This window comes from Loxodonta africana, chromosome 10, assembly GCF_030014295.1.
Source record: "Loxodonta africana isolate mLoxAfr1 chromosome 10, mLoxAfr1.hap2, whole genome shotgun sequence".
NCBI classification, from domain to species: Eukaryota; Metazoa; Chordata; class Mammalia; order Proboscidea; family Elephantidae; genus Loxodonta; species Loxodonta africana.
Window position 1 is genome coordinate 76056933 of NC_087351.1, and position 16235 is coordinate 76073167.

At 39.4% G+C, this 16235-nt stretch overlaps 1 protein-coding gene across 8 annotated transcripts in view; it reads left to right on the forward strand.

Moving 5' to 3' along the window:
• Window positions 1-16235, forward strand: part of SYNE2 (spectrin repeat containing nuclear envelope protein 2) — a 378879-nt gene that overhangs the window by 312034 nt on the left and 50610 nt on the right. For all 8 annotated transcript variants that reach the window (XM_064292573.1, XM_064292575.1, XM_064292574.1 and 5 more), the window contains 10 exons: window positions 2045-2215; window positions 2742-2872; window positions 5844-6048; window positions 6845-7024; window positions 7745-7873; window positions 9289-9443; window positions 9551-9695; window positions 10667-10761; window positions 12178-12412; window positions 15308-15502. In XM_064292573.1, coding sequence (XP_064148643.1) covers window positions 2045-2215; window positions 2742-2872; window positions 5844-6048; window positions 6845-7024; window positions 7745-7873; window positions 9289-9443; window positions 9551-9695; window positions 10667-10761; window positions 12178-12412; window positions 15308-15502 — 1641 coding nt within the window. The remainder of the gene's footprint in view (window positions 1-2044; window positions 2216-2741; window positions 2873-5843; window positions 6049-6844; window positions 7025-7744; window positions 7874-9288; window positions 9444-9550; window positions 9696-10666; window positions 10762-12177; window positions 12413-15307; window positions 15503-16235) is intronic.

A 16235-nucleotide genomic window follows, 5' to 3' on the forward strand; every position in this document is an offset into this window, starting at 1 on the left:
TGCCTGTAGGTATTGGGATGATTTGGTACTTTTGCGGCGGAATTATCCCTGCTACCCAGATAGGACCCAGCATCTGAGGGGTACATCTATGGGGAATTCCCTCTCTGCCTTCCTTCTTTCCTGTCTTTTATTCTGAGTCTTTATGACTCAGGTTTTTGTTTGTTTTTTGATGAGTCGTCTAACCGTTATAAAGATAAAAATATTTCGATCATTTTGGCTAACATAATTACCTGTAAACAACCAACATTTTAGCATCCCAGTTTGTTTTTTATCTGTCGCTGTTTGGGCCAGGGATTGAGGAAGCTTCCCCATCGTCGGATGAGCCATTGCCCCGTAAGTTGTTTAGCAGAGAAGAGAGGGCCTGAATGCAAGACTGTATCATTACATCCAAAACTGTCTTGTCGCACCACACATAGAGAAGTCCAATTGGTACAACATAGTGATGGCACTCTACTCTACTCAGATCTTTTTTTTTTTTTTTAGTGAGCTATAAATTCAGCTTTTTAAAGTGTATAACTCAGTGGTTTTTAATATATTCACAAAGTTTTGTAACCATCACCACTGTTTAATTCCAGAGTATTTTATCACCCCAAAAAGAAACGCCATACCCATTAACTGTCACTCCCCATTCTCCTACTTTCCCTAGCCTTTGTCAACTACTGATCTTACTTTCTTTCTCTATGGACTAGCCATCCTGGACGATTCATATAAATGGAATCATCAATATGTGGCCTTTTGTGACTGACTTCTTTCATGTACCACAAAGTTTTCAAGGTTCATCCATGCAGTAGCATGTATCAGTACTTCATTCCTTTTTATGGCTGAATAATATTCCACCATATGGATATACCACATTTTGTTTATCTGTTCATAGGTTGATGGACCTTTGGGTCGTTTCCACTTTTTGGCTGTTATGAATAATGCTCCCATGATTCATGTACAAGTTTTTGGTGTAGACGTGTGTCTTCATTTTTCTTGGATAGATAGCCAGGACTGGAATTGCTGTGTCACATGATATCACATGATAACTCTATGTTTAACTTTTTAAGGAACTTTGAGGCCATTTTCTAAAATGGCTGCACCATTTTACGTTTCACCAATGGTTGAATTTCTCCACATCCTCACCAATACATTACTAGCTGTCTTTTTTATTATAGCCGTCCAGTTGGGTGTGAAGTGGTATCTCATTGTGGTTTTGATTTGCATTTCCCTAATGACTAATGTATTCCCCTAATGACAAATGTGCTTTTTGGCCATTTGTGTATCTTCTTTGGAGAAATGTCTACTCAAGGCCTTTGCCCATTTTTTAATTGGATTGTTTGCCCTTTTTTGTTGAGTTATAAGAGTTCTTTACATATTCTGGATAGTATCTGAGATCATTTTAAATGGGTAAAAAAAATGCTTCAACTTCTACTCTTTCATGATTATCAGAGGATACTAATGGGTAAAACATGCACACTGTTGCAATTCCTCCTACTTTGCACTTGCCCATCATTTTGGCACATGTTCATCTCCAGGTTGTGCCTGCCCTGCAGTAGTAATCAGATTTAAGTGCTCGGTAACATTAATAGCATATTTTATAACGCTTTATGGCTTTCATAACATTTTCACCAACATTATCTTATTTATTGTTTCACTTATTGTCTCCATTTTGTGGATGAAAAAACAGACTCAGGGGTGAAATAAATTGCTCAAGGTCAGAAAACAAGTAGGTTGTAACTGAAATGTGCACTCACGGCCTCCTAGTCCTTGCTGGTTTTCTTTCCCCGGGCCGTGCCTCCCTCGTGATGTCTCTCGGTGCCCATTCTTTAGGTCTTATGGCCTTTTCTCATTCATTCATGTGAAAACTTAGCCTTCTCTGATGTGTCGTGGTTCATTGGCCTACTCTTCCCACCTCTAGTTAGTTCCCAAAGATCTTCCAATATTCTTATATTTGAATGCCTAAACTGGATGCAATGGAAGAGTCACTGGAAGGAAAAAAAATTTTTTTGAGAAAGAATGTCTTCTCAATGATTTTCTTAAATTGTTTCTACTTTTCCTGTAGGTCAATCAGCTCAAAACCTCCATGCAGTCAGTTTTACAGGAGTGGAAAATTTATGATAAACTCTTTGATGAAGTGAATATGATGACAGTCCGATTCTGGTACTGCCTGGAACACAGCAAGCCTGTGGTTTTGTCATTGGAGGCCTTGAGATGCCAGGTGCAGACCCTTCAGGTACATTAACCAGAGCCTGGTACAGTGCATCATTGGCAGAAGATTCAGAATGGAAGCAAGCACAGTAATGGACACATTTGCTTCTGTCCTTGCCACAGGGAAGCATCAAACAGTATTTTAAACAGTAGCATCAAAATTATGACTTGAAATTCCAAAACAAGCTGAATGAGTGACATGAGCTAAATGAGCGAAACTTTGTAAAACTATACATCAAATTTTCTTCATTTTTCATAGCCATTATTTCATAATTTAGAGCTTTAGGTTTTTTTTTTTTGCTGCATTGTTTTGTTTTTGGAGGGAGTTATTTTAGAATGTCATTTTTATGGTCTAGCCTCAAACAAGGAATGATTTCTTAGTTGTTTTCCTCTTCACATTGCTTATAGTTTATCACTCTTCTATTAAAGCTTGAGTGTTATGTTATTGTTATATAATTGTTATTGTTATGTAATAGCAAGTGTTGGGAAGCTGCCTTTTCTGGAAGTAGCCAGACCATTTTGAAACTAACATTCCTGCTTTGTTCTCTTAGGCTCTTCAAGATGAAGCTGAGAGCAGTGAAGGAAGTTGGGAGAAACTCCAAGAGGTTATTGGTAAACTCAAAAATTCCTGCCCCTCAGTTGCTGAAATAATTGAAGAGAAATGCCAAGATACCTATACAAGGTACTCTGAAGATAACAATTTGAATTGTTGTTGTTGTTGTGTGCCATTGAGTTGATTCTAACTCATAGCAACCCTATAGGACAAAGTAGAGCTGCCCCATAGGGTGTCCTAGGCTATAATCTTTACAAGAGCAGATCACCAGGTGTTTTTTCTCTGCAGAGTCACTGGTGGGTTTGAACCTCTGACCTTTGGTTAGCAGCCAAGCACTTAAGCATTGCATCACCAGGGCTTCTTAACAATTTGAACAATAGATCAGATATCTTTATCTTATTGACACATGGTGAATGAGGTGACATAGGCTTTATAAATTCTTACCTTCCTTATCATATAAAGTGACTAGTTTCATACTACAGGCAATCCCCAGATTACAACCAAGTTCTGTTCCTGGGTCTGTCTTTAAGTCGAATTTGTACATAAGTTGGAACAGTTAGGTACAGTTCATATCTAAAGTCAATCAAACGTTTGTCTTAGTGTATAGTATATAGTGTACTTTTCTATGCATAAAAAAACATTAAATAAACACTTCCAGATACACTAAAGCATCTTTAACGTGATAATAATAATAATGTTTTGATGCGCATCACAAAGTAGCACCCATTTGTTATTATAAACCGTTGTGTATACCTCCAATTTTTAATATAATAGGCTTTCTAGAGGTTGGTTTATAACCTCAGGTTGTATGTGAGTCAGACGTTCGTAACGCGGGGACTGCCTGTATCCTAGTTTCTTATGCTTTGAAGGATCTAGTCCATGTAAGATTCAAGGTTGTGAGGGCTATTGTCTGCCTCTTATAAACATTTGGTATGACCAACCCAGAAATGACCTGATTATAGTCCCAGGGTAGCCACTTTCAGGGCATAGACTAAATGCCCCATGCCATCCTCAGGGACACCAAAATTGGGGGCAGAAACACATGAAGGGTGGCATCAGATGGGCAAATCCATGGAAGCATGCAGCATCACTGGGAACATCATAAGATGGAAAAGAGAGGATGTTAGAAGACCCCTCAGGGAGGCGATTGGTGTGTTTGGAAGGAATTCCATGAACTGCTTCTTGTGGAATAGGAAATGTTCTTCCATGAAGGGAGGCCCTGGTGAATTGCAAAGTGTTTATCTTGCTGAATGGGATTTGAAAGTCAGGACTAGAGCTGGTTTGCTGCAGATAGTAATGAGGAGGTTAAGTCACTTTCAGAGTCCTTCTCACCCTCCCTCCAAGCAGAGTCAGCCTCTCCTGTAAATCAACTTCGAACAAAGTGTTTAAAGGGATATCAAATTATGTACCCTGCTGTGGCATCCTCAGGTCTTGATCTAGTCTTGAGTAGAAGAGGGGGAGGAAGGAGGATAAGGAGGAATATAGAAGTATATCTGATTCCACATACAGTATCGAGGGCTGCCCTCAAAACATATGGGCGTGCAGTTTGCTATTAAAGAAACTCAGTTGTACACTCACTGCACTTATACAGCAATTGTTGGCAAAAAAAAAAAATTACATTGGAAGGCATGTTGCAAAAGGACTACAGAAAATAGCACTAACATGCTAACAATAGTTATCTTTAGATTAAGAAATGACAGGTGGTTTTTAAAATTTTCTCTTTTATATATATCTAGATACAGATATATACATATAAACATGTTTTCTAATGCACATACATTGAATTTATAATTAGGAAAAATCTTGTAAAAAAAGTTAGTGCCGATAAGTGCTTTTTTTTTAAGATATAAAAGTAAATAATTGTGCCATTTTTACCTTTTTCACCATTTAGCAAAGTTGAGGATATTGTGAAACAAGCATTCTCCTGTGCTTCATGTCAGAATGGAAATATTAAAATGCTTTCAGTGAGAAGGACACAGAAAATACAGGGTGCAGAGAAGGAGTGTGTTGTCTCATTGTAAGGAGAACAAGCAAATAGGTTCACATGACAATGTGTGTGTAAGTTTTTTGTAAGAGACACTGACTTGAATTGTAAGCTTTTACTTAAAGCACCATAAAAAAATAAATAAAAGCAAAATGCTTTCAGAAGGTAATTTGACAATGGATATGAATAGCCTTATAAATGTTTAAATATTTATATTCTTGGACCCAGTAATTCTTTCAAAAATATAAGACTAAAAATTTAAAATATATTAAAATTTTTTGCACAAAGGTGTATCTGAGCATTATATAAAACTTCAAAAATTGTGAACTGTTTAAAAATCTATACTAAACAAAAATTGGGTAGATAAACTAAATTTTAAAAAAGACCACTATATGCAGCCATTTAAAATTAAGTGTACTTGTCTTCTATTAATAACATGGGAAAATGTATTGTTAAAAATTTAAATGGGGGAAGACAAGATACTATAGTCTGTATGAGACATAAAGTCAATTTTCTTTTCTTTTCACTTTTACATAAGGAAAATATTGCTTTTCTAATTAGAAAATCTGTGTTATTTGACATAAATACAATTGGTTAATGCTCCCAGCTGCTATCTGAAAGGTTGGAGGGTCAAGTCTGCCTAGAGGCATCTCAGAAGAAGTCTTGGCATTCTGCTTCTAAAAATCAGCCATTGAAAACCCTATGGAGCAAAGTTCTACTGTGACACACATGGGTCACCATGAGTTGGAATCGACTGGATGGGAATTTGTTTATTTAAAGATGTACTTTTTTTTATGTAAATTAGGAGCCTTTCTCATGCAGAGAAGTTTTCATCAGGCATACAGTTTAATGCTTTCCTCACCTTTGCCAATGAAGCACTCATGATACCATAGATATTTGTTGCCATTTACAAACTTTGTAGATTCTGGTGAGTATTAGAAAGTGAATTAAATAGCCTAATTTGGACTTCAGTTTATATAATGGTGATGCCATTATTTAAAGAAAGAAAGAAGTTAACAGTGGCATCTTAGCGATTCATCGGCTGGTAAGTCCTGGTGCTTTTGCTACAAGGGAGAGGATGGAATGATGGTGCTGTTGTTCCTTTTGCACTAACAGGTGGACCCAAGTCAACCAAGCCATCTCAGATGAGTTGCAGAAGGCCCAGAGTCTGCTGCAACTCTGGAAGGCGTATGGCAGTGCTCACGCTGAAGCCACAGCAAGGCTGGAGCAGCAGGAAGCCAAGTATCGACAGCTTGCAAGTATCAGCATGTCTGGAAACAACTTGGCAGAAATCCTGACCCCAGCCCTGCACGACATAAAGGTGAGTGCAAAGCTCATCAGGAAAACCAAGGCCAACTCACCCAAACAGACAGGGCCAGTGAAGGATGGGCATGACGCAAGGACTAGGCAGACCACAGGGACAGGGAAATCAGTCAGGACAGGTGCCAAAAGCAGGCCATCTAGGACATAAGCAAGGCCATGATGCTTGAGGTTGGGAGGACCAGATGGCAGAGGAGAGCGCCAAACAGCATGTAGCTGGGTCAGGGAGATCGGACACCACCTCATTCCAGTCTGCCTGTAGCAGTTCCACCTCTTAAGCCAAAGCCTGATAGCCGGTTTATCAACTGAGTGTGATCCTCTAAGAAAAAAAAAAAAAAAAACCATGACTAGAAATCTCACTCCCATTGTATTCCCAGAATAGCTGTAAAGTCAGTTTAATAAATGAGGCTTTACAGCCTCTGCGAATGAATCAGCTTATACTAGAAAGTCTCAGACGGGACAGTTTTGCATTGATTCTTGAAATGGTATTAAAGTGTTAGGTGATTAGAAATTTAGAACACCTGACTCTACCCAGTCTATAAATTAGAGATCTCAACTCTGTTGATCACTGGTGAGTTCCAGCTCTGAACTGACAGATTTCAGGACGTAGTACCAGGGTGTACATCATATAAAGAAAACCTAGCTTTTTCAGTGCTTTTAAATAAACAATAACAACAAAAAGCCACAAACACAATTTCAGGTCAAAAATTCTCCTAGGTGTCATTGGAGTGGCAGGGAGAGGGGAATTGTGATGTGACGGAGGAGGGAGTGTCTCACGATGACTTTTTCCTCTCCAGGAGCTCCAGCATGATGTGCAGAAAACAAAAGAAGCACTTCTTCAAAATGCCGCTCTTCTGGAGCGACTCCCAACCTCTGCAGAGTCCAGCCCCGACGTGCTCCTCTCCGGTCAATCGCACTCCTTCCAAAGGGCTTCTTATTTGGAGAAGATGCTGCTTGTGAAAGGAAATGAATTTGAGGTTCATCTTCTTGTTTTTCCATTCACATTGTATTTTGCGACATTTGTGCAGTGCCCTCAGTCCCTTGGATTCTGTGAAGTAATTAATCTGTGCATTGTGGACCTGCTTCCTAGGGAAACTAGACAGCAGAGCTGCCCGGAACATATCTGCCATTTGACATGATTCGTTTCGATCCCATGGCTGATTGGCAGATCTTAAAAAACCCTTCCTTCTTTATGGAACATGTTAGCTTAAAACGTGATACATTATCTTTCATACTCTGTTCAGATCTCACAGTTATTTGGCTCTCCAAGTGAACCGATTGAGTCATAGAAGTAGCTGCTTCAAGCATAGCCATGTGTTGTGGTGTTTATTCACTTTTTGAAAAGCTTTTTGTAGCTGAGCTGTCACAGAGCTAGGTAGAAGGCTGTGGAGCTCCAACAGGAAGTCTCAGTACCAACAGGGGGAAGAATTAACTGAGGGAGCAGAGTAGTCACTGATGATCCTCTGCAGGACCCCTCAAGCAGGCAATCAATCCGTTCATCCTCTGAAGGCTCAGTGCTTTGCCAGAGGCACAAAGTGAAAACCAGAGTTTTCATCCCCGAATGTTTAAGATAATAATGAGATGCTGGGGATTGAAAAACAACGTGAGCTTTCATCAGCTCCCGAGACTAGACTGTGCTTAATTCTGTTATGTATGCACAGGAAAAATGCTTCTAATGACAATTTTTCGTGTTCTAGTTTGTTCTCTCACAGTTTAAGGATTTTGAAGACCACTTGGAATCTCTAAAAGGTCTTATTATGCATGAAGAAGAGAACTTGGATAAACTCTACCAGCAAGAAAAGGAAGAAAACTTTGACTCAATCCTGGTATTGCCAACTTTTGTCTTTCCTAGTCTTAGAATCACCATAGGATAAAAAAAATAGGCTAATTACTGTCACCTTGTAGAATTTATTTGCGTCCTAACTAACTTTTGAGCACAGTGATTTATATGCATGCCTTCTTACACTGTTTTTCCTAAGGCCTAGAAAAGTATAACAGCATAGGAAACTGTTTCAGTAATATGCCACAATAATTTTTAGTAAATTTTTTTTTTTTTATCTTGATGTCTTTACTCATTAGCTTCAGTGGTTGTTGTGATTGATTAAATTTTTCTGGTTAGTTGAAGATCAAAAGTAAAATACTCTATTAAGATTATATTAGTTTTCTTTATTACCTTAATAAATTTAGTATAAGTGAATTAAAGAATTGTGGGTCTTGCAACTCTTAATGATCAGTATTCGTAGCCTAGATTAGGAGTCAGTGAAATATGGCCTACAGTCCAAATCCAGGCTGTGACCTGTTTTTATAAATAAAGTTTTATTTGAACACGGGCACGCCTATTCATTAACTTATTGTCTACAGAAGTTTTCATACTGTAAGGGCAGAGTTGGATAGTTGCAAGAGACCATATGGCCCACAAAGCCTAAAATATTTATAATCTGGCCATTGATAGAAAAAGTTTGCTAACCCTGACCTAGAATAGTATAGCAGAGTTTTATAGTGATAACATGAACATTATGAAGGATATTTGCTTAACATAGTGTTGACCAAGAAGCTGCCCCTAGAATAAACTTTTGATGCATTTCCTTTCTTATGATTTCATGTTCTACCAAAATATGGGAACCACATGGGAAACCCTGGTGGCGTAGTGGTTAAGTGCTATGGCTGCTAACCAACAGGTTGGCAGTTCAAATCCGCCAGGCACTCCTTGGGAACTCTATGGGGCAGTTCTACTCTGTCCTATAGTGTCACTACGAGTCAGAACCGACTCAACGGCACTGCGTTTGGTTTTTTTTGGTTTTTATGCTTTGCCGAGGTTATTTTAAGGATTAAGTTTTCATTTGATTTGTAGATAAACCACATGACTTGTTAAAGGTCAACTTGGTGGGATTTGTTAAAGGTCAACTAAATGGGATTTGAAGGTCCAGAATTGGTCTTTTTTTTTTTTTATCTTTCTCAAAGACAAAATCTGAGCTCACTTTTCCTCTCCTGGCCTATTTAGGCACTGGCTCTGTGTGCAGCTTGGGTTCTAGAAAAGGCACAGGATTGAGAGACCTGGGTGCTAGATTCAGCTTTGCCACTAACTGGCAACTTGATCATGGGCAAAGCATTTATCTCTTTAGGCTTCAGTTACCTCTCATCTTTGAGATCAGGGGTGGCCTACAGGATCTCTGTGTCCTTTTCATCATCAGGATATCTTACCAGCATCCAAAAATCTGGAGTTTAATTTTTTTTTAAATAGAATCATGTGCTGGCACTGACAGCCCAGTCACCTGATATTGAACATTTGAATGAAGTCAGCCTCAAGCTGCCACTTAGTGACATAGCTGTAAAGACATTACAAAATATGAACCGGCAGTGGATCCGGGCCACAGCGACAGCGCTGGAACGCAGCAGGTCAGAGCACCCCTTCTTTATCATTCTGTTTCAGTTAAGGTAAAGTGAATGGCTTGAGGTTGGCAATGCCATTCTTATGTGGCTCTTTTGTTTTTAAACCTTTGTAGTGAGCTTCAGGGAATTGGATTGAATGAAAAGTTTCTTTACTGTTGTGAAAAATGGGTCCAGCTTCTGGACAAGATAGAAGAAATGCTGAAAGTGAACATGGCCAGCAATCTTCAAGCTCTCCTGGAACAGCAGAAATCCTATGAGGTATACCTGTGCTGCCTCCCACCCTTGCACCCCTCAGTCTGGGACAGGAGTCAGGGAGAGATGAATTTAAAATACAGAGAGTACCTATCAATCTCAAAATACAGAATATATGTCATGAAGCAAATACAGTTGTCACCTGATCACTTGTAAAATTCTCACATGTCGTAAATTCTGTATTTTGTTCTCTTGCTCTGTTTTAATAGTGACAGCACTCCTACGTTTTCTGCAGTAAATGGAGACTTTTAGCACAATTTTGCTTCCACAGAGTAAAAACGTTATATATACACCACTTTACCAAAAGCATGTTAAAATACTCCAGCTCACCTTTGCATTTTCACTGATAAATTCTCTAAAACATTGGAGCGCACCTGGCATCAGAATAATTCCAGCATTAATAATTTTACAAAGTGTCACACCCCCCCCCATACTTGTGCTGGTGTATGTTTGGAAATAGTTCCTGGTGGTCAAGGGCAGATCCTGCATTTCAAAAGTGTGCGTGATCAGCTCACTGTAACTTTTTATGTAACCTATTTAAGTTTGGATTGCGCCACTAAGATCAGTCAATGAAAATGAAATCCACCCAGCCAAAAAACTGGGTGGCCTCAAGTAAATTACTAAACCTCTTTACACTTTAGCTTCCTCCTCTGTCAGATGGATATAATAATAGTACTTAAGTCCTAAGGTTAAGGAGTAAATGAGATAAGCATACATTACACAATGCCTAGCAAATTGTGGAAGAAATGAATGGTACCTGCTATTATAATTAGACATAGTTATTATAACTTTTAAGACTATATTCATAGGTAATGTTGATGTGATGGGTGAGCATTTTTGGTAGTTAGGCTCAAATACTTTGGAAATGAATCATGTCATATATCCTCTGTGAGCTTAGGTGTTAGTAGGAAATAGAACTTTCTTATTCATAAAATGAATTATATTAGCTAGTGTTTTATATCTTGATGTATCTGCAGATGTTAGAAGCTGAAGTTTCTATAAACCAGACAATTGCTGACTCTTTTGTCACCCAGTCCTTACAACTCCTGAACACAGCAGAAGTAGAGAAGAGGTAAGTTGTCCAGGTGTATGATGGTTGTAGGTATACGGAGTGTACTGCGGTTGGGGCAGGCCTTCCACTATGCAACTTGACTATGTCAGCTCCAACCGCATACTAGTTAATCAACCACAATGGGACCAGTCTTCTGACTCTGTGTCAGGACAGAGTCTTGCTATGTGGCCATTAAAACATCAGCGGCACTTTTCCCAAAGTTGGGTAGTGGACAGGCTTAGCAGAAGCTTTTGCAAATACCCTCTTGCCACATACAGTTATCTGAGTTCTAACCCCAAGTGATTTTTCTGTGATATGTGTTCCTGTCTTCTCTTTCCCTCATGATGTTTTGCTTTTTAAAAAATAATTTTTGAAGTACTTCTGTTCCCAGCAGGTAGCTATGTCACGGTTGTGAAAGAAGGAGTTTCTCTCTGTACTACATTCACGGGGTTGGGGTCACAAGGCAGAGCCCTTTAGCCTAGCCTGGCAGCTGTAACTGAACCTGCTTGTGCAACTGGCAGACAGAGCCTCGAGGTGGCCTCACTTCTTAAATATTTCCCCAAACTTTCTGATAGGTTTTTTTTTTTCCTCCGTCTCCACCCATATACCTCTGGTTCTTCTTTCAGCATAATTAAGAAATACAAAGCCCATTTCTTCCTAGATCAGAAGTAATAAATTGAAGCCAGTTCTGGAAGGGTCAGCTAGCTTTGATTTGATCAGTAAGGCAAAATAGGACATTTTTCCATAATTCATAAATGGCCTTTTTTTTTTAAATCATGAGTATTATTTATCTGGAAAAGGAGCCCTGATGGCACAACAGTTATGCGCTCAGCTGCTAACTGAAAGGTTGGCAGTTTGAACCCATCCGATGGCTCCACTGGAGAAAGACCTGGCGACCTGCTTCTGTGAAGACTACAGCCTAGAAACCCTCTGGGGCACTTCTACTCTGTCACATGGAGTTGCTTGACTCAACAGCACTCAACAACATTTATCTGGGAAAGAACTAGTTGAATAGTTGTAGAAAGCATGCTCTTTATTGCTCAAATTATGTAAAGTACCACCCTCAAGTAATCAGTACCAGCCTGTTCATCCCTTTCCCATTGATCCGTTATCTAGTCTCCCATGCAGTATTTGGTATGTAAAAGCTGCTTCAGTTTGTTTAAGGGAATGATTGCCATGCATGCTGGCAAAACACCAGGTTACATGCTAACATCTTCCACTAGATCTCTTTTCTCTAACTCACACACTGCCCCTGCCCAGAGCTCCCATCATGTGTGAGTTGAATAATGCTCATACTTCAAGGAGTTTTTTCCTTGTAAATTGTGCAGGTAAATAGCAAATCTGAGCTTCTGTTACCCATTGGTGATCATTTTTTCTGTGCGTTCACATTACGATTCACTGTAATAATTAACTAGCTAACCCTCTGTTTTTACCAAGACCGGAGTTTGTTTCGAAATTTACGATGCTGAAGGACCAGTGGCAGAGTGCTGCCCAGAGGGTTCATCAGAGGAAGGGTGACATCGATGTGCTAGTGAGGCAGTGGCAGTACTTCAGCGCCTCTGTAGAGGACTTGCTCCGTTTCCTCACTGACACCAGCCACCTGCTGTCTGTGGTGAGGAGCCAGGATTGCTACAGTCTCTACCAAACAAGGAGTCTGATCCACGAGTTCAAGGTAGGATATACACAGGAGCAGTGTGAACTCTACAGGGTTAGAAAGTGGTCGTTATTTGTAAGATGTTCACACACCTCAGGTTTTATATTTTCTGTGATGTCATAGGAAACCCTGGTGGCATAGTGGTTAAGAGCTATGGCTGCTAACCAAAAGGTCAGCAGTTCAAATCCTCCAGGCACTCCTTGGAAACCCTATGGGGCAGTTCTACTCTGTCCTATAGGGTCGCTATGAGTTGGAATCGACTGGACGGCAGTGGGTTTGGTTTTTTTGGGTTTGTGATACCTTAGTTAAAGTGTGCTCTCAATGATACGGAAGCAGCTGGGTCGGGTCACCACAGTCCACAGCCTGGTCCTCAGCTTTTTGGGGTCAGAAACCCAAACTTACCCATTTATTCAGAAGTAGTGAGGCTTTCCTGGTTCTTGGGATGAGTAAAGTCAGGATGAGTAATGATGGGTGGGTAGAGTGGGGAAGGAGTGGTGTTGAGGGTGACAGATTCATACCACCCAAGCTCTTAAAGAACTAATATATAAATTGACTACCAGTGTAGTCATTTAAAATGGGAGTCCTGCTTACTCTTGAAGGGCACATTTATTTAGGCAACCAAATTTTCCATCACAAAGTTGCATGGCAGTCATAGCATTAGAATTAGTTGGCTATTCCCAGAGCATGTTTCATTGAGCTATAAACCATTCTTTACCTTAGAGGTATAGCTAAGCCAAACACCACCCTTTTGAAATCCTGTCCTTTCCTCTTTCAGTCATCCAGTCATCAAATAGTGAGTGAGAGCCTGCCTGCTGTGTGCTAGTCACTTGTAAGTGCTGGGTGTATGGTATGGCTTAAGAGAAGATCCTTGCTTCCAAGGAATTTATATCCTAGGGGGATAATTAGAGCAAGCCCTGGTTGCACAGTGGTTAAAGCACTCGGCTCCCAACCAAATGGTCGGCAGTTCGAACCCACTAGATGCTCCGTGTGAGAAAGATGTTGCAGCCTTGGAAACTCTATGAGGCAGTTCTGTTCTGTCCTATAGGGTCACTGTGAGTCAGAATCAACTCATCAGCAGTAGGTTTGGTTTGGTTGGGGACAATCAGCCAAATAAATAAGAAAATAGCAGTTTAAGTGCTGGGAGGACTCGGACAGCTAGTTGCTAGAGCAGCTGGGGCTCCTTGGTCATCATTCTCTGTGGTCTTTCCACATGAAGGCTTCTAGGTAGCTAGACTTCTTACAAGGTGGCTTATGGCTTCATTGGCACATGTCCCAGAACCTTTTTGACCTTTTAGACCTAGCCTCAGAAGCCGTGTATGTCAAACTCTATTGATTAAGGCAGTTATATGTGTGTACTCAAGTTGAAGAGGAGGGGACAGAAGCTCTACCACTTGATGGGCAGTGGCAAGGTTCTGGAAGAGCATATAGGACTGGGAATATTGTTGCAGCAGTTTCTGGAAAAATACAGTCTTCCCTAACCCGTTAGGAGGCTATTTCAGTAGCCTTGGAGAGTTAGTATAGTGGCTTACATAAGAGTCATCCCAGTGAAGATGAAAAAAGGGATATTTTTGTAGGTAGAGTTTACAAGGATTGCTAATGGTTTGGATGTGGTAGGTAAAAGAAAAAGCTAAATCAAGGATGACTCTAGGTTTTTGAATTGAGTATCTTGGTGTGAATAGCATGCTGTTGACCAATTCAGGGAAGGCTGGAAGGGAAACAGGTCTGGTAAGTTTGAGATGGCTATCAAAGCATTGATCTAAGTGGGTATGTTGAGCAGTAGTGTATGTTGGAAGGACAAGTGTGGAGTGGCAGTATGTTCACTGAGTTGCATTTTCTCTTATTTGTGTGCTGCTCCTGAGGACACACTCTGTTTTCCTCCTTTGGATTTAGATTATCTCAAGATTTTTCAGAAATGCATTTGTAAATCAATGCTCTGTTGAATTTTTTTTTTTTTTAAATCAGCTTCCATTTTGGAGAATGCCTACATTATGTCTCCCTTGAGGAATTTAAAGATGGAGGAAACTGTCATAGTTAGAGCAGACAAAATCTATATAATTTTTTTTTTTTTCCTGAAACAAATGCTTTGGGAAGTAGGACTCAAAAGATTTTTACTTCATTTTTGTATTGTAAACAACTAAGTCCTCTTTTTAAGAGAAGCCTACATGATATTCCAATGGAATTTTTTAAAGCTAGCCCTTTATTGTATATATTGGTATACATGTTTATATGCCCAGAATAAGGCTTAAATGTTTATTTTGTTTCACCTTTTTTATTTGTTCTCTCCTCTTTTTATACTTGTTTAGCATCATGTGCACGTTCTATCCTTGTGGGTTGTGAGTAAGCTATCTCTGGTACCATGATGATAGTGGGTATTTGCTCTTAATTTCAGGTCTAATATTCTAGCCATTTTCTTAACACTGTTAGATCCTTCTATCTCATACACTTTTATTCTTTGAAGTACATTTTTCATTGCTCTATGCTTCCAATCATTACACTAACAATCTTGTCTCTTACCAACCAAAACCAAACCCACTGCCATCGAGTCGATTCTGACTCATAGCGAACCTATAGAACAGGGTAGAACTGCCCCATAGAGTTTCCAAGGAGCTCCTGGTGGATTCAAACTGCTGATCTCTATGGTTAGCAGCCATAGCACTTAACCACTACGCCACCAGGGTTTCCTGTCTCTTACCAGTCCTTGTAAATTAAGAACCCATCATTCGGTAGTACACTTGTCTACTTGATGTAAAACATTAGCCTTTAATGTGAATTGTGTGTGTGTGTACACATTCAAACCAGATTTGTCTAATTTATATCACATTTAACATTAAAAAAAAAAAAAGCCTCTAAAGGAAATACACACAAACATGCTTTGATCACATCAGAGACTAACACAAATCACTTTTGTTTTAGAATAAAGAAATTTATTTTCGGAGAAGACAAACCGCCTATGCACTAACCTTGGAAGCTGGGGAAAAGTTACTGAGCGTAACTGACCTGGAAACTAAAGAATCAATTGACAAGAAAATCAGACAACTTCAGGACAGCTGGAAGGGTACAGAACTTCAAGTAGGAGAAATGATTAAACATTTCCAGAGCCTTGTAGAGGTAAGCCCACTGTTTACATTCGTGATACTCAAACGTGGTACATAAAATTTTGCTCACTGAGTGAAAATAGGAATTGATTTTAGGAAATCACAGTATTTTGAGCTTCCCAAGAGAACTCAAGTCCCACTAATGCATGTGAGTCAAGTCGGTTACCTAATGTAAAATAATGATATAGTGTTGGAAAAAGCTCAGTATTAAAGTATATAAATGCTCAAGGTTCTATTTAGGTATTTACTTTTATGAAACAGGAAACGTATTCATGTTCAATGGAAGCTTAATACACAAAATTAGTGTTCTACGTATGGTCTGCTTTTGGGTGCAGTATATGAAAATAAACCGTGTGGAGCAGTTATACTCCATTCTATAGGGTCGCTACGAGTTGGAATATACTCAACGGCAGTGGGGTTTATATGAGAATCAGCAGAGTGCTACTTCATCATTCTGCTATCATCATAGAACACCTTTTTCCACTTATGTGAATTTCCCAGATAATTTACAATCATACCTTTGGAACCCAAAATGTTTTATTTTGGGATCATTATTAGGAAAATCATTACTGTATTGTAATGCTAAAACACCAAGTTATTGTCAAGGACTCTGAGCTGTTTGAACCTACTCTCCACAGCCCTAAACTACTATGCTTTTTAAAGTTCTTATATGGTTTTTATGGGTTTTTCCTTTCTTCTTAACATTAAGCAGTCGATTTTCACTTTTTGTTTCTCCAAGAATGACC